Below are 19,053 nucleotides of genomic sequence, written 5' to 3'. Positions count from 1 at the left end.
AAACGATATAGGCCAAGGGCTAATCCAGCTCACTGCCCGTTTTGGTAAATAAAGTTCTGTTGGAACACAGACACATTCGTTCTCCCGCTTCTATGCAACAGCAGCAGAGTAGAAGAGTTGCCACAGAGACGCTGTGACCCACAAAGCCTAAAATATTTACCACCTGCCCCTTTATAGAAAAACTTTCAAGACCCCTGGAATACAGAAAGCAACATAATAACCAAAGGCAGTCCCTGAATCTTGGTTAGTTCCTGTATCAGGGTGAAAAAATGAAAGCATCAGTAAACAATTTCAGGGCAACTGGAGAAATTCAAATAAAGAGTGCATTTTAGATGACGTTCCTGGATTCATGTGAATTATTTTAGGTATGACAGCTGTAGTGTGGCTGTGTTGCATGGTTTCCTTATGTTTTTTAATTTTAATTTTAATTTATTTTTTTTTAAATATGTATTTATTTTGAGAGAGAGAGAGAGAGAGAGAGAAGAGTGAAATTTAGGGAGGAACAGAGGGAGAGAAGGAGAGAGAATTCCAAGCAGGCCCTGCACTGCCAGCATAGAGTCCAGTGCAAGGCTTGAACCCACAAACCATGAGATCATGCCCTGAGCTGAGGTCAGATGCTTAACCGACTGAGCCACCCAGGGGCCCCTCCTTATTTTTTTTTAAAGTTTATTTATTTTGAGAGAGAGAGGGAGGGAGAGAGAGAATCCCAAGCAGGCTCCGTGCTGTCAGCACAGAGCCTGACATGGGGCTTGAAGTCACAAACCGTGAGATCATGACCTGAGCCACGATCAAAGTTGGATGCTTAACTGACTGAGCCACCCAGGTGCTCCTAGAGACAAAACAAATGTACAAAACTGTTAATTGATCAATCTAGATGAAGGGCATATAAGTGTTTATTATACTTTTCTTTCCATATTTCTATAGATATAAAAATGTTCAAAATAAAATTTAATTAAAAAAAATTTAAACCCAACGGAGGGGTTAATTTAGGGGTCACGTTTAGTGGCCCAGATGTCATTTTTCTGTAGGCTCTGGCCCTACCTAGCTACTGATGCTGTCTTCTGGGACATTTCTTTATGATGGAGGAAACACTGGAGAGTGGAGGTGGGCTGCCTGTCCCCTAAAGATTGCTGTCACTCTGGAAGGCAGCCCCAGCATGGTCTTTTTTTTTTTTTTGTAACTTGGGGATTTTGCTTATTGTCTCTTTTGCACAGTAATTCCATCAAGCTGGTGAATCTGCTCTCCATATTTATCAGCACATGGCTAACAGCAGCTGGGTTCATCCATTTGGTGAGTATCCTTGAAGATGCTTCAGTTCTGGCTTTTCTGCAACAGGTACCCCCCTGTGTCATTTCATTACCTGTAATTTTTCTCCCTGAAGAGAAACTTCAGCCTAGCTGAAGAATGTAAGAGAAGGAGAGGCAACTGCACAATTGTCTGGGTGTCCAACCCTATACCCCAAACTAATTCCGAATGGTGAATGATGTTCGCTCCATTAACCTGCATTTTTCGGCTCACCGGGTTGGGGGATTTTTCATTCTGTCTGCAGTAACTCCAGACAGCCACAAGATGGCAGTGCTTCCTCAGCCAACACTTGAAAATGTGTTGGTGACAAGGTTGAAAGTTTGACCCACATCTCTTAATGAACAACAAATTCAGATCCCTTAATTTCCCTCCACTTTCCCCTTACAAAAAGCTACCTTCGATTCTTTTCCCTGATTGCTTGTCAAGTTATTTTGTATCTCAAAAATGTTAATTCTTTTAAATTAATGACTCTTTGAAAGGCTTATATTATTAAGTCAAGCTACTCTCACCTCCTGGAGGCCGACTTTTATTCCTGCTTTTAGGGAACACAGCTTTTGTTGGAAGCATGTTTCATACAAACACAAACTGTTAAAACTGGAAGGAGCCTCATCTAATTCTGAAGATTTGAGTAAAAGTGCCTTTCCCTTGCTGAGGAAAGCCTCTATCTGCGTTAAGTGAGGGGAAGGGTGCATTTAGTTACCTGACATCACTGGGGTTTATATAATTACCATGCAGAGGAAGGCATCCTGGCATGGAAGCCGGGGCTCTCACTCGACTACTAGATCTGATGGCTCCCCACCCACCCCTTTGTGTTGATGGAATTCTTGGCTGAAATCACTCTTAGTAGGTAATCACCCCAATCACAAATGTGGTCTTTGGTAGGCCAGTGAGCTCACCTTACTATCTTGTGAAGTCACTTCTGCTTCACCGGGAAACCTCCACGAAAATGGCACGTTGGGATCAAGAAGTCATGTGTGAAAGAGGCTAAGTTCTGGACCCTTTCTGCAGAGGAAGAGCGGGAGGCCTGGGGGATTGGAGGCCTGGAGGCTCACTGCCCACAGGGGCTGTGCTGGTAGAACACTGGCACGGTATATTGCAGGGTTGGGATCTGGGGTAGACCTGGAGGCCCAGCCCACCCATCTCCCTCTCTCCCGAATTATCTCTCTTGCCTACCTCACAACTTGTTGGTGGATCAAATTCGATGGGAAGTGTTTTGTAAAGTCTAAAGCAGAGATGGGCAGCCTGCACCCCTGGGGCCAAAGGGCTCCCAATTCATCCACGCTCCTTTAGTGTAAGTATTGCTTCTGGCTGATTCACCTTCTGCAGAGTTGAGTTGTTGCTACAGAGATCACAAACTGTGTTACGCAGAACTGAAAATGTTTACTATCTTTTGCTTTACAGAAAAAGCTTGCTGACCCTTGGTCTGACGAGTTGCACAAAAGCAAATTGTTCTCATGAGCTCGATTTTCGTGTTCTCAGGGAAATTCCTGCCGTTTGCAGGGTAGAGCCATCCCTGACATTCTGCAAAGTCAGGAGAGTGAAGTCAGACTCCGAGAGATGCTGTTTGGGGTCCGGGTGTAAGATCTGCATGAGGGAGGCCCACCGGGCAATCGCCTTGGTCAGAATGATGAAAGGACGAGGCCCTTTGTGGGAGAGTTTAGAATTTCTTTGGGAGTGCAGGAGCCAGGCCCTCCGAGACTGAGCGGGAACTCACAGAGAAAGGTCAGGGCAGGGCTCTCTGGCTCTTCCCTTGAAGAGGATACTGTAAAACGTAGCCAGGGGCAATGCCTTAAAATTCAGCTGGCTTCAAATCTTTAACAATGAGAAGAAAACCTAGGGATATTTACCTTTGTTTCTTCCCCTCTTTGTCCCAATCAGCTAGGAAGATATGTTTCTGTTACAGCCTCTCCACTTTCTCTGTTACCTGTCTGGGGTGGGGGAGTGGGGCAGTAGGGGGATGGGAAGCTGGATTCTGAGTCATCACTACAGAACTTACCCGGGCAGCAGACACCTTGTGTTGAGGTGGCCGTGTATCCGGAAGCAGCCCGCTGGAGTTTTTGTGTCCCTGGTTTATCATATGTATATAATGTCATCCTTTTTCTTCCCTGTCCCCTTGCTTTAGGTGGAGAATTCAGGGGACCCATGGGAAAATTTCCAAAACAACCAGGCTCTTACGTATTGGGAATGCGTCTATTTACTCATGGTCACAATGTCCACTGTTGGCTATGGGGATGTTTACGCAAAAACCACACTTGGGCGCCTCTTCATGGTCTTCTTCATCCTCGGGGGACTGGTAAAAGCTCTTTATTATGATGTTGATTTTTATGGTCATTAATATTTTTCCATTATCCATTTCTTTAAAGCTTTGTATTTTGACTCTGTTTCTTCATTGCAAGCAAGTGATTGCCTTAGTGTTACAATCAGACCGAGTACATCCAAATGCAATGGTGGCTTTACTGCATATTTCTTTGGTATATGAGACTTGTTCCCCAGAGACCCAGGCACACTGCCCTTGTCAGGGTCAGCCTTTTCACCAGGAGGAAACCTAATTGTCTTAAGAAAGTGATGCTCACTTATTAAGTGAGAGTGTCTGTTCTTTAGTAATATGATTCAGTAGCTGATACCCTCTGCAAGGACAGTTGCTGTCACCTGACCCAGTAGATGCTATAGATACTCAGTAGACAGTTTGCGGTTTCAAGAGCTCACCCACATCCTTCACAATCCTCTCCTAACTTCCAACAAACACTGTGGCCGGGGCCTGCCCCAGAGAGTAGGGTCCCAGCAGAGGATGCAAAGCCTACTGGTCTCATGCAGGTGGACATCATTAGGTGAGCCGAGGGTGGTTTTGTAAAGAACCAACCAACTCCATTATGCAGCGACACATGGGATATTTTCCCTCCCCCTTTGTAAGTCAGAAGGTTCTGCTCTTTGCTTTTCTGGTCTTTGCAGGTCATAACAGTCAGTTAGGATGTAATTTTTGAAAGGGGGATTTCTGGCAGCATATTGGGGGTTGCTGCATTTTGTCTTTCAAAGTAACTTAGGTGAAGTTTAGATGTTTGCACTGTTATGTGGTAAGTGATTAGAATCCTACTTCACACACAGCTTTCACATGTGTCCACGGCACATACATTTGTACTATGCATATACATCTCTCTGTTCTGTATGCATACAACATATATACATTTTAAAAATGTATATTAAATGTACATGTGCGTGTGTAAGCTAACACAAGCATTTCCTCAGCATCAGGGAGGTCCCTGTAGGTAATGAGGCCCACTTATCCAGCCACAAGCACAATGTTTGTTGGGCAAAACATGGCAGTTTTGTGTTTCTCCTTTCTTCTCCACCCCCCCCCACATGATTTCCTAAATTTACCTTTTGTGCTTTTTAGTGATTTTTTTTTTTACTGGATAAGTTTATATTATTTTAATCTTCTTTTGATGTTTATTGTCTTTCATCATTCATAAAGGCATTGATTCTCCTGTGAATTTTAGCTAGAAAGAAAGTCTTCTCTTGCAGTTGTGTGTGTGCGCATGTGTGTGTGCGTGTGTGTGTGTGTGTGTGATTTCACCAGCATGCACCCCCTTTACTGACTTTCCTTTAGCAAGAAGTGCTAGATGTCAACTTATTTATTCCTGTCTCTTTTGTATTTTTCTCGACTGCGATTTATTTATTTATTTATTTATTTATTTATTTATTTATTTATTTTTTAGTTGTCCGGGTTGGTTAATGTTTGTTTTGTCCTGTGTATTTTCAGGAGCTTGCCCTTTTTGTGCCTTTATTTTTACAACCCACCACAGTGGTATATACCTTTGCAGTTCTAACCCCTTTGTGTTTTCGGATCTTAGTGTTCCGACCCCCCCCACCCCCTCTGAAAAGGTCACCCCCTTTCTTTGGCCTGTCTTTTCAGTCTCTCTTCTGTCTCCTGTCTTCTCCTTCAGGCCATGTTTGCCAGCTACGTCCCTGAAATCATAGAATTAATAGGAAACCGCAAGAAATACGGGGGCTCCTATAGTGCGGTTAGTGGAAGAAAGTAAGTATGCCAAGAGGTTTTGCTGCCTCTGCTGCGGTAGAATCCTCTCTGCATGCCATTTTTTTTTTTGGCTCTTGTTTCTTTGTTTCATGCATGTAGGCAATGTTTGCCCGCTACGTGCCCGAAATTGCTGCTCTCATCCTGAATCGGAATAAATTCGGCGGGACTTTTAACAAACATGGAGGCAGAAAGTAAGTCAGTTACATCAGAAAAGATGTGGTTGAGTGACTTTCAAGAGCCCCTATGGCGGTGACACCTGAATCCCGCCCCTCCCTCCTCCTACCCAGGTGCTTCTGTGAGGGAAGGGCCACATTCTGTGTGGGGTGTGACGTCACCTGTGGACTGACTATCCAGACCTGTGCCCACCCGTTCGTGCCTTTCTTCCCCACCCGTCTTTCTGAGAGACCCACTGTGTTTCTCCTGGAACGGGTTGTAGGTAACTGGGCCTGTATCTTCTGTTCCAATCCCTACCAAGTAAACCAAGCTCATTCAACTGGCTTAGTGATTACATTCTGGTGCCCCAGACTAAGGTGATGCCATACTATGGGGTTGTTTTCGTGCAGCAATAACATGGGATCATACTCCAGCAGGGAAGTCTTGGGGAGGGCAAGAAAAAGGTCACCCTGCCTGCTGTAAAGGCATCGTGGCAGCCAGGAAACCAATTCTCTTTAGCCAGGAGGCACCGAACGTGTCCTCAAAGGGACTCATTACTCAGCTGAAATTCCTTCCGGGCAAGACATATTACATTTATGGTATGTTAGGGTACCACATGCTATTCCTGATGGTCTTTTGTTTGACTTCCCCTACATCAGTGCTTTCTTCTTGGGGACTATTTCAGTTTGTGTTCAGATCGTTTTATTGATATCAATACCAGCGTCTGGGTTCGTTATCAACCTGAAATTTGACTCCTAAGTAAATGGCAGGGCCTTACCATCTCTGTCTTCTGCCAGAGCACTGTCTTGGGAGGAGAAGGCCTCCGGAGAGGCGGGGCTGGTGGCAACCATTCTTTACTTTTTTTTTTTTTTTTGAACTTTTTCTTGGGCACTCAGCCTTGTTTTTGTTGTTTCTGGGTTTTTGTTTTAACTTCCACAAAGTAAGAGGTACATAGCTTTAAAGTACAGCTCAAGGGATTTGTACCTATGTACACACCCAGTAATTACCATGCAGATGAAGATGAGAATATTTTCATCACTTAGGCCCCTTCCTGGTCATAGAAGCTCCTATCACATAACTAGGTCCCCCTCCCCCAGTACATTTTCAGGTGAACTCTTGAATAGCCTATTTTGCTTTTTAAGAGAAAATAAAACTATAGCATTGCCCTTCCCCATCCTCCACCCCCATCTCCTCTGGGCCCAGTAATCATGTTGGATGGAGCAAACCTCATCTCCTGTCGGTGATTCCAGTGCATCCTGAGCTCAGGTGTCCTGTCCTTCCTTCAGAAAATGAAGAGGTGGAAAATAAAAAGACTCATTTTCTTGAACTGCCCACAGGACACCAGTTTCCTTTCAAAGGAACGAAGGACAGTGAGCGAGAGGAGGCCAGTTGGCGTCTCGTCTGTAGAGGCAGCACGTTCCTCCACCTTTCCTCTAATGGAGCCCTCCTCTCCCTATTATCTTAACAACCCTGGATGAGATTAGAACCAAGCTGTTCTGATTTCTGGGCCATTGGTTGGATCCAAAAGGCCAGATAAGTCCAGAGATTCCCATTGGCCATTTATTCCATTGCCAAGAGGAAACCAGCTCCTCTGTCCATTTTGCCTTTAAGGTGTGAACAGGTCGCCATAAAGCAGAAGGCATTCTGAGGGCGCGGGCTCTCTTTATTCCTCCCACCCCACTACCTCGGCCAGCATTTCCTTGTCACTGCCCCCGAAGAAGCCAATAAAGTCAATTGCCCCCAAGTCTATGCTGAAAATACTTCCTGACTCTCCCTCCAGGTAAAATGTTTTTTCCCTCTAGTTTCCCTGGCCCAGTGCGGGTGGGCCTGGTGGCGGGTGGCTTTTGTTGGTGGGCAACCCCGATGAGGACTGAGACCAGCAGTCGCTCACCCACCCCTGGTCTGATCCCATCATCTTTTTGCCCTGGCACCTCCACTCAGACCCCCGAGTGCTGATGACTTCAGATCACAGACTCCCCGCAGCTTTTGTTCTGTCTCCATCTCTGTCATCTTTGACCACCGGCTTTTAGCCTGGTGTTTTCTCTGTCTCTTTTTTTCTTCTCCCTTCAGGAAAATACACACTTTGCTTTTAATGTTCTCTTTCGGTCTCTGATGTCCCCCGACCCTGAGGACAGAGAGTCGGTCCTGTCATCAACACTGGGACCGTTCACTTTACTTTACGCATTGTTTCCTGGTTCAAAAGCTAATTACTAAGTAGTTTAAAGAAGCCCTTTGGTCACTTAGATCTTTCATCAGAAAATATAAGCTTGGGAAAGGAACGGTAATAAAGGGCCATTAGCACCCTTTGTTTGATGTTGTTTTTCCAGTCAGTAGAACAAGATTGATGAAATGTTATGTTTGGCCAAAATTTGAGTTTTCATTTGGAATTCAGCGTTGAGAGAATGGGCTGTCAGAATCAATAAGTTTTCTTTCGCTTGGGATATGGGCATGTGGTAGTAATTAGCAATATAAGGTCTTTAGTTGAGCAACCAAGCATGGATTCTGGCAGCAAACATAATGAGAAACTACAGTTGTTCTATTTCTAACGTCAAAAAGTTTCCAGATAAAATTAAATGCATTTGCAAAGGGAAAGCAGCTAAACTTTGTTGAAAGATAGAGCTCAGACTCTTAAAATAGCATGCTTTGCCCTGTGTTTTTGTGTATGCAAAAATACATGTGCTGTATTCATGGATACACGTAGGTACACTCTTCTCCCCAGGATTTCATCAAGTGAATGCCCAGAATGTAATTAAAACATACACATAGTTAAGGGATTTGTTTACACATGCATATCTTACTCAGAAATACTCTAACAATGCATTAACTTGTCAGAGAATTTAAGGTAACTTGTGACCCAAAAGCTTCGGAGACACACAACTTTGAAATCTAAAGATGACTTAAAGTAAACACACACACACACACACACACACACACACACACACACATTAGGCAGAGAAGTTCAGGGTTTTGTTTACGCAACACCCAATTTCAGGATATTGGAGAACATGGAGGTTTTGTTGGCACCTCATTTTCGGTTTTGATCAATGTGTTTGACATAATGTGAACACTTCATATAGCATCCCCGGCACGTCCTTACCGTCAACATGGGATCAAAGGCCTGGCCTGGCTTCCTCCAACATTCGCTTCAGTATTCCTCACTTGACCTCCCACAGGACATCCAGAGCCAGCAGTAGATGTGGGGACATGTCAGCTATTCTCTATCTTATTGTGATGCATCAGGGCTCCTAAGAATAGGAATTGGGTGTCAATAACCAGAGGTTCAATGAGTGGCCTCGGCAGGCAGTCTCTGTGGGTTGGAGGTCTTGGGGACAATTGTCCTCTCGGGCTGAGACCCCAGGTCTTATTCAAAAGGGTAGCCTGCCTACGGCCCAGCTGACCCCCGGGGCCGATGCCTCCTCCTTCCCTTCATGTAAGGCCAAAGCTGCTCAGAGGTGGGGGAGCAGCGGGGTGAGGCTCCCATGGCCTTTGGGTCCCAGCTTGCTCTCCTTCCTCCCACGGCCCTTGCCGTTCCCCCCTGAGATTTCCTCTCTGCGTGTGACTCAGGCACTCCTGGTTAGTTTATGAGAACTGACAAGATCATGGTCTGAGGTCACATGGCCAAGGGCCATGGAAAATAATCAGCCACAGAGAGGAATCCATCTGTTGTAACCCCCTTGTTAGAGGTGGCCGGGCCAGGGCGCCATCCAGACCTTGTGTTTCCCATGATGGGCTTCTGGGACCCCCAACTGAGGCAGTCCCAGGCCAGGTGTTTGGGACAAGGAAGAATGGGATAGCTTTGGATTATTCTTCTGATTTCTGTAGCCAAATGCTGAGAGGACACACAGAGAGGACAAGGTATAATAGACGACAAGGAGAAGGCAAAGGGGACCAGGGAGGTGAATGAAGTCTTCTTGAAGGAGAGGTTCTGTGGCTGAATGAGGAGGCTAGGCCTCTCTTCTGGTGGAGGGAACCATTGTCACAGACTAAGCTAGCTCTAATTTCAATTCAGGAAAGTTGTTTGTGAAACTTAAATACTGTGGCTTCTCTTAGAACTCTTCTTTATATAGACAAAGCTTGGGTCACAAGCTTTTGGGGGCACTTGTGGATGAGAAGTGACTCGTTACAGCCCAGAGCCCTAAGACTGCCTTCTCTGACAGTAAGAATACCTATAAACTTGCATATCGCTTAATTCTCACAGCAACCACCAAAGGGAAGTATTATCATCTCCATTTGCAGTGGGCGAGGAAACTGAGGAACAGAGAAGTTATGTGACTTGCCTGATGTCACACAGCTAACAAAGAGTGCATCTAGGGTTTGAACCAAGGGGCAATCTGCTTCACTGGGCCGTGCTGCCTCTGAAGATCATCTCCTGAGACCCCTTTTTGTTCTGAACCTCATGACCTATGGTTGTTCTTCCACCTCTACCCATAAGTGGGGCCACAACACCGTGCACATGATGGAAAGGAAGAGAAATGCACGAGTATCACTGTGGTCCTATGTTTTCCTTCTGCTCACCTACTGCCTCTAAGGATCCTCGCCCCACCCCAAGGACAAAAAGGTGGGGAGGGGACTGAACCGTCTCTTCCTTGATTTTTCTCATTTGGTTAGACTAGGAATGTATTTACCTCTTGTACACTTGTAACAATGAGGGGCTCTCAAGGATAGACAGACGGATCATTGACCAAAATTGTGCCTTATTTGTGGGTCTCAACACTTTCAACCTCTTCCTGGGGAGCTCACTTCCTAGGTTACCAGCCATGGCAGATTGTAGTGATCTGCCAGATGCAGACACCCTCCTAGGCAGAGTCTACCTGCATGGCATCTTAAGAAGAGCATTCCCTGCCCTGGCAGACATATCCACCTGCTTCCTTTGGTTTAGAGAACTTCTTTGGTGGTGGGTTCTTAACTGTCAGTGAAAATTAGAGTAGCAGGACCTCCCTCCCTCCTGCCTGCCCCGAAAGTCCTCTGCAAGATCCACTCTCTAGGTTTATTGCAGAGCTGTAGGTGGAAGTGTTACCCTCAGGAGGCTGGGTCTTCCTGGGGGGAGTAAGGCAGTCTGCCTTCAACATGGCCTCAGGATTGTAAAAGGGAGCCCTAAAGCCATAGAGGTTGGCAGAATGTATCATGCTTTTCCATTTAAAAATGAAAACAGAGTACTTTATTATGTTCTTTAACGTGGTGGTTATATTTTAAAGAGTTTTCAATAATTTAGACAAGAATTTCAAGAGCTAAGAAATACTAGAGCACAGTTAGTTTCCTGCCTCACTCTCCATTCCTGTTATCATTTCCACTTGCTCATTTTCAGTCCACGGATGTTCACTGAGCGCCTCTGTACCTGGCACAATGAGGGTTGTGTTGGATGCCAAGGATTCGGTGGTGAGCAAGTGACCTGTGGGACTTGTCCTCAAGGACATTACAGTTGCCAGGAGGTTACAGGCAATGAGCAAGGCTATGACTGAAGAAAATACCAAGTACAAATGTTCATACATGTGGCAAAAATGAACATGAAAAAGACTAAGATCCTATTATAGAGCAAAACAGGGGTGACTCACTGTAAAGAGGTCCTGGGAGGTGACCTTTCAGAGGAGGGGATGTCACAGCCTGTTCCATGGTTGTGCACCCCAGCTTTTGTTACTCCTAGGCTGAGAGGAGTCAACACCCTAGTTTTAAAATTCATATCACACGGACTCTGCTTACAACCATTGGTCTTTGGTCCTACTACCGTGGTCCTACAACCATGGGAGTAAGTCTTAAAATCTTATTTTCCTTTCAGGCTCTATTTCGCCTGTATAGTATACTCTCCACAGACTTACCAGGAGAGGGTACCCTGCGTATCTTCCCTGGTTCCTTATTAGTGGGTTCTTATTAAATTCTGTGTCTCCTCATATCAGAAATGGTCTCCTCATCCATCTCTCTCTGTGGCCTTTGTTCCTTTATGAGACCACTTTCTATTCCCTCCTGCCTGGCTGTCTTGAAATTCCGCTCCATTTTCTCCACCACACTCAACCTTTGCCTGCTGTGGTTCTAGACCAATTTTTGTTTTTTCAAAGAATTAGAATCTTAAACGATCTGCTGTGCCCAAACAGGCATTACTGATGACCCTTGATCAACATGGGCTTGAACCGCACAGGTCCACTTACACATGGATTGTTTGAGATAAATACAGTACAGAACTGTAAATGTGTTTTCTCTGCCTTGGGGTTTTCTTAACATTTCCTTTTCTCCAGCTTGCTTTATGGTAAGAATACAGTGTGTGCCATATGTAACACATAAAATAGGTGTCAATCGACTGTTTATGTTATTGGTAAGGCTTCCAGTCAATGATAGGCTATTAGTAGTCAAGTTTTTGGGGAATCAAAAGTTACATGTGGAGTTTTGACTTCACAGGGGTCGGTGCCTTGACCCCCATGTTGTTCAAAGGTCAAGCATATTTCTTTATAAAGACTCACTCAGTCTACCCCATAGCCATCCCCCCAACCCCAGCCTAGGGGAACTAGCGTGAGTCATGCCTTCACCGTCCATTCCACGTGTGATTATTGAGTGCTTGCTACACACAGGCACTGGGTATAAATGTACTTCTTCAAACCCATGAAGATTTCCAAATATGCCACATCTCTCTTGAGCTATGCATTAATATTATTTGGCCACTAAAGTGGCTGGGGAGTTCAAAATCAGAGCTTATTTAAGCCTCTCCTCTTGGTTCCCAGAGGTGACCGTCTTCCTATAATAACATTTCCATGTGTACCTTTTCTGATAAGGGCTGACTCCAGCACTTGGGAATAGGATGTGGGGTTAATTCGTGTGGTATTGTCTTGGACCAAGTACCATGGGCTTCCTTTCCTTTCCCGTCTATGCACAGCTTGGGCAACACTCACTCTCGCTTCTGCAAAGCCTGACGTGGCGGGTGGGGGGTTACTCCTGGAGAGAGTGTTTCCTATAAGGTGCCATTTATGATTTCTAGATCACAGACATCACTCTGGTTGAAATGTGACTGAGGCTTGGCATTTCACACAAATGTCTGTCCTTTGACAGGGAAGCCATTCAGTCCTCTCCTTGCATGGCCCATGTGATTCCCAGCCTGAACTCCCAGCAGTGTTTTCAGATTCCTAGATTTTAAAAGCCATAAATTAGCAAATCATCAACATATCACCAGGAAGGATCATCTGGTAGCCATTCTAGTCAGAAGGAAACACAGGCCCCAATAACTGATCTTCACAAAGATAGGAAGAACTGTAGACAGACAGATACAGTAAATAGGAAGACAAACAGATAATTCAAGTTGACAGACCATCTTGGACTGATTAGACATTCTGCTTTGATTAACATTAAACTTTTGGGGGAGGAAAAAAGAATTGAGATTGCCCTAATACTTTGGAAAAATGACCCCTTTACTACTTCTGAAATTCAGAACCGAGGGGCAGATACCGAAAGCAAGTGTCATTAGATGCTGTATTGTATAATGTAACATGCTAGGTATTCCTTTCTGATGAGAGGGGTCTTGGTGGGTGTGGATGTGGGCGCTTCTTTCTTTGCATCTGCTTTGGATTCTTGTAAGCCACATCTTCAGCCCCTTTCAAACTTGAAGCTCTATTTAAAGAGACTTGGATGCATATTAAATCAATTTCCTGATAATACCTAATGGAGTGAAGGCTTGCCCCACCCTCCCCCCTCCACTTTCTTGCTGTCTCTCTTCCTTTCCGCACACTTTTCAAAATGTTCCAGCTATTGTTCTGAAAACAAGAATAGAAATGTAGGTGGGAGATGAACTGTGTACCTAAAAAAAAAAAAAGTCATATTCAAACCTAGACTTTTGCTCTCAGATAGTCTTTCCTCCATAAAAAAAAAAAGAAAGAATTTTGAATATGACTTTTCTAATTATAATCTCTAAAGAATCTTTCTGCTCAGCCTCATGTTTGATTGGGTGAATCCTCCCTGGGTAGTTTCCAAATCTAAACAACAAACACCACCATCCGAGAGTAAGTTTCACCGTGTTTTCTGTCTTCCTGCTATGTCATTTCTTGTGTTGGAAGCCTTTCCAGAGCCACACAAAGTGGTTCCTAGTAGACTTGGGTGTGGCCCACTGCTGCTGCCATCATACACTGAAAATAAACCAGGAAACTCTCTAGCTGTCCAAGCCCAGTGTCTCCTTCTAGTAAACTTACAGGCTGTTGTAATGTGAAACTCATGAAAACCTGATTCTGTGTCTCTCAGGGTTTGGGCTCCCACATCTAGTACAAGTGTTGCATGACAATGATCTGTTCCCACCCCGGAACCATGGGGACTGCTCCAGATATGGTACGAGTTGTCAGTAAAAGCAATCTCATCCCCCCTTCCTATCCCTTCTTAACTAGGGGACATAGAGGCAGTTCGGAGATAGATTCATGCCCGTCTCTGGCGAGGCTTTGCAACCTTAGCCACTGAACTCAAAGGCAAATGCTGGCTAGGATATAGAACAGATTTAGGAAAGTTGCCATCCCAGCATGTTTGCTCAGCTAACAAGTATGTGACCCCCTGCTATGTTCCAGTCACTGCGCTAAGTGCTGTGGCTAAAGAATGAGCAAGAAAATGTGGTTCTTGCTCTCCTGGAGCTTACCTGAGACTTTGACCAATCAGAACCATCCAAGGAACAAGCGGTAGCTAAATAGAGGCTTGATTATGTAGGGGAATCATCCCAGTGAAATGCTCTTTGGCAGGAATTTTGTTCAATAAAATCGTAAAGATTGCAAACATCTCAGAGGGAATGCTTCCAAAAGCATTGGATAATTCATATTGTTAAAATGTACCCTTTGGAGCAGTTTTGGGCAAAGGTAATAGCGGGGTGACTTGTGTACCTAAAAACCTATGGTTTTAATGATGGGCCCAGTAAAAGAGGGATATGGAGAGACTTGGGAAGGTGGGGGAGCTGCTGACGCTGCCCTGAGTGCCCCTGTGGTGTATTATGTCTCAGCTGACCCTGACACCTGTAAACTTCTCCCAGTTCTTACCTGTGTAACAGATGCTGGAGGCCAGTTGAGGCCTTTGCAAGTGTGCTGGATCTACTCAGAGGGGATTGGATAGCTAGCAGCATATGCTAGCAGGGACAACACCCTTGGGTGTGGCTGGGGAACAAGGCCAGGATGTGTCAACTTGATTGTCATTGTGGGAAGGTAGTCCCAACAACATATGCTCTAGGGCCATGATGCATGATTTACCCGGAGTGTTAGCAGGGAGGTGGGGCTCGCTTTGCACATCAAAGCTAACAGACCTCCCCTTTACCAGGGCAAAAGTAAGAGCCATTTCTGTGCTTGGACTCATTATCTCCCCATTCCGCCTTCATCCCCGAAGGGTATGGTTGACCTTGGCCTTAGTCTTCTCTTCTCTTGGTGCCTCTTATTCAGAAGCAGCATTACCAAGTAGAGACAGGCAAATCTACTTTGACCTGCATAGAGGAAAGTGCTATTCAGTGCCCTGATTTCTCTTAAGATTGGAAGAACCAGGTCAAAGGAAGATTGACTTGCTTGAAAATGGCCAAAGCCTACCAAGTCTGCAGTAAAGGGATGAATAAAATGTGGAAGGGCAAGGGTATTGGGAAGAGACACAGTGTAATTTGTGAGAGAGTCAGGCAGTTATGGAATTGCTTACTTAAGATCGGTGTATAATTCCTCTTGGGGGAAGGAAGGAAAGAAGGGTGGGGAGAGAAAGAAACCCAAACAATACCAGCATACTGGGTTGTTGTGAAAATTAAGTGAGAAATTAAGGTTAAGGTAAACAACTCTTCCAGTTAGGGGCTCTTTGATTATAGGCAACAGAAACTGGTTCTTGCTAACTTGAGCAGGAGAGGAATTTTTTTGGAAGGTTAGAGTACCTTATAGAATTCAGAGAAAAATTGAAGAGCAAGATCCCAGAAAGGACAGAGTTGAGCCAGGCAAGCAGCTCTGGGACCCAGCAAGCAGAAACTCAGGGATAGTCATTATAGGGTTTTGCAAGAGGATGGATCCCACTGTGAACTTAGTGTCACTCCATTCAAGCCTGAGAAGTATTGATTGGCCTAGTTCGGGCAGGGAAACTTGATTAAAGGTCCCAACACTATATCTCATTGGGGATGACTGGTTCCCCAAATTAAAAATGAGGTGCCATTGACAGAAGAGAGGGTGTGGGCTGCACATGTCAGTACAGCCAATGCCTCCTGAGGTTCTCAGAATTTATTTTCAAGACGTGGACTGAGGCTTCCTTTGGGCAACAAGCTACAAAAGATATTTGATCATTCCTTGGGCATGGTCTAATTATGGAGATTAATTGTGATCTAGGATGGTGGAGGTATAGATATAGACCCCTCTGGCGTTGTTTAGGTCCTGACCATCTACATATGATCAGATGCACCTACTTTGTGCAGAAAATTCTGTTCTGGTCAGGACATCTCAGTATTCACTGTTGGCATTCCCAATAGTCTGTCCTGTGACCTTGCGGCTCTGTTTTATAGAGGTGCCTTTGCTGCACTGTTGGGATCTATTTGCTCAGCCTTCTGCCCCTTTTTAGGGAAACTGCAAAACAGCCTGTGTCTTCCAGAATAGCTCTATTGACAGCTGGATAAGATGATTACTTTATTCTCTTCCTCACTAGGAGGGAGAAGGCATTTCCTTTCTTTGTAATTAGCCAAGTACTAGCTGTGGCCCTGGGTAGGAAGTCTTATCTCCAAACCTCCTTGGGCTTTTTGTTTGCTTGTTTTGTTTTTTCATTTGTTCTAACCAGAAATGGCTAAAGCCAGCGTTTGGGATTATGGCCTCAAAACACACTCACAGTTGTTTTCATTTCATTTTTGCCCTCCTTACATGTACTGTTCTCTCACAAACTCGAAACAGATCTGGGGTAGCAGAATCAGCCAATGATCTGATAATCTTGCAGTTAACTAATGGTTATGTTTCTTCTACACTTAGAATGGCATCAGGTGTCCAAGACAAGCACACCTTACCAACCAGTCCATTGGTCAGTAGATAGTTCTGGAAAGTCTAGCAAGCTTTGGAGGTCCTGAGCCAGGTCCCTAGGTGGAATGGAAGTGATGGGTCCCTAGGTGGAATGGAAGTGATGGGTTTTGGAGTGATGGGGGTTCAGAGCTGATGACCAGGAAAGAATTCTTGAGACATCTTTGGTGCAAAAAAGTTGATTTTATTAAAGCGTGGGGACAGAACCTGTGTGCAGAAAGAGTTGCACTGGGCTTGTGAGGAGTGACTGGTTATATATACTATGGAGTTGGGGGAGGTGAAGTCAAGAGGAAGTTTCTTAAAGGGATTTCCATATGCTAAAACTCACAGATTACTGAGGGCCTAGTTTTGTCAAACTAAGGTAAGTTTGTTTTTTCTTTTTTTTTTTCCCTCCAGCAAAACATCATTAAGATAGTAGGAGTTCCCGGAAATTAGGCTATTGATAAGATTGCCCCTTTCTGGTAATTTTACTAAGATATTTGTAAACTGATAGAGACTCTGTCAATGTAACCATTTGTTTTCTGTCCTTTCCTTTGTTCTTGGGCAGGCAGAAGTGCCTAAGGAATATCACACATATCCCACCTGGGTGTGGGGGCCGTGCAGGGTGTCGGGTGGCTTGCCTTATGCTCCCTCATCAGAAGGATGGGACCTGCACAGTCTGGAGCTAGCTTTTGTTGGCCATAGGTGAACTGCCCTGCATGGACGTCAGTTCCTTTGGGACTGGCTGTCAGTACAGGAGGAAGTGGGAAGGCAGGAGTTGGATTAGTCTCCTTCCTTTTCGGCAGTGGGGTCCTGCACTTCACAGGAAAACCTGGTTAACAGTCATCCTGAAGGACATGATCCAAAGTAGGGGAAGCCGTGGGACAAAGCAGTCACAGAAAGCACCACCAGGTGATACAGAAGGTCAAGCCCAGAATCTGCCTAAACCTTAGCTTGTGTGAGAGTCTTGGAGAGATAATTCTGTGGACACTGAATGGTTCAAATTCAACCTCGGAGGGATAACTTTAAATTTTAGTACTGACCACTGTGTGCTTTGGGTTGTGGGGTCTCTTGCTGTCCCCAGCCTGCTTTCTATGTGATAAAATGCTGCTGAATTTCCCTGACAAGTCCTTCTTAAAATTCATTCCCACCAAGCCAGTGGCTACCATTGGGGTGTGGGCGGGGGGCAGGGGGAGGTTGGGGGAGGTTGGATGGAAAGAGCATGATTAGAAGTCTCAGCAGAAAGACAGAAGAGATTCTAGCATATGTATTTGATATAAATATTATAGTTTTACAGAGACATCTAGATCAATATATGCCACATTTCATCTACCTCTCTGACAAAGTGAGCACAATGTATTCAGGGAAAGCTGTATAGGATTTTCAATTTACTCTGTGTGATTTATTGTGACAGGATAGCTATGGGTTTTTTAAGTTCTTTATACTTGTTCCAGTAAAAATGGATATAGTATCTTTAAAAATAAACAGCCCAGAGCTGTGCATTTTACATTGTGTTCCTAGAATGAGGCTGTGCTAAAGAGCGATGTGAGACCTCCCTGCCCCCAGGGGGGACCTGATGCAGGCAGATTTGCCTCAGTCCTTGCTCTTTAGCTGTTTTGAGGTGGGGGGGGCGGTGTGGAGGGTGAACAGGGAACTGAATTAGGAAGTACTGCCGACGTCTAGATGAGATGTGATGGTGGCCTGGACTAGAAGGGCAGAGAGCTAGAACTCTGTGGGGGGATCCATCAGTGTCGGTGGGAACAGCCCAGGCAGTCTGGGCTCCTTCATTTTGTAGTGACTGGCCGCAGTCTCCTGACTCCCAGCCCAGCGGCATCAGCCCTCCCTCTATCTAGAAGGCACCAAAGCAACGGGGTAGGGCTGCTCGTGCTCTGCCATTCACCTTGTACTGAATCTCTGGGCCTCAGTTTCCACATCCAAATAGCAGGTACTAGACTGAACATTCACCAGGGGCTATTCTCATACTAAGATAAACATGAGACTGTGGAGTGGAGCCCATTACTTTTCAGGCTCTAAGAAACACTACCTGAATCTTCAAAATGTGTAGATTTTAGTTTTCATTAGCTAACTTCAGCCTCAGCGAGTCTCTGGAGGCCTCATTCACTGGAGCCTTGAAGAGTTTGGGGGCTCCCTCTGCATCCTCCTCTTATGCCTCCTGCCCTTGGTCACCTCCCCTAAGTTGTTTGTTCTGAGAAGCCGCAGTGGAACTAAGCTCAGAAACAGGTTCCAACTCAACTGGGGCATCCTGGCTTCCCTTGGACATCTCTAAGAAGGAAGGATAGGAGAGTGATTGAGGAGAATGTGTGGGATTGCATTCTGGAGACAGAGATGCTTAATGATGAGAGAGGCATACTCATGGTCGTTTAGTGAAGATATACCCATTTAACAAGCAATTGGCAATTTTCTGGTGAGCCCTGATAGAGTTTGTAATAGTCAAGCATTATTCTTAAGGTTGTCACACTCATCCACTGATGCCACACTTGCTCATGACACATCAGTCCAGCCTGTGTTTATGGAGCCCTGCCCCCAAACCAGGCCTGTTTGCTTATACTGGATGAGTAACTCTTTTCCACAGAATGCCATCTGCTACTATTTTGGCATTTAAGA

General features: G+C 45.1%; 1 protein-coding gene across 44 annotated transcripts in view; it reads left to right on the top strand.

Annotated features, from left to right (window-relative positions):
• The window catches only part of KCNMA1 (potassium calcium-activated channel subfamily M alpha 1), a 731,637-nt gene that overhangs the window by 499,288 nt on the left and 213,296 nt on the right, over positions 1-19,053 (top strand). For 42 of the 44 annotated variants that reach the window (XM_045040192.1, XM_019813339.3, XM_019813338.3 and 39 more), the window contains 3 exons: positions 1,215-1,290; positions 3,428-3,598; positions 5,247-5,338. In XM_045040192.1, coding sequence (XP_044896127.1) covers positions 1,215-1,290; positions 3,428-3,598; positions 5,247-5,338 — 339 coding nt within the window. Of the gene's footprint in view, positions 1-1,214; positions 1,291-3,427; positions 3,599-5,246; positions 5,339-5,437; positions 5,530-19,053 lie in introns of all 44 variants that reach the window. The other 2 variants (XM_019813336.3, XM_019813372.3) reach the window with 1 other exon arrangement.

The sequence above is a fragment of the Felis catus genome, chromosome D2 (assembly GCF_018350175.1).
Source record: "Felis catus isolate Fca126 chromosome D2, F.catus_Fca126_mat1.0, whole genome shotgun sequence".
In the NCBI taxonomy this organism is placed as follows: Eukaryota; Metazoa; Chordata; class Mammalia; order Carnivora; family Felidae; genus Felis; species Felis catus.
This window is presented reverse-complemented; position numbering and strand designations above follow the sequence as displayed.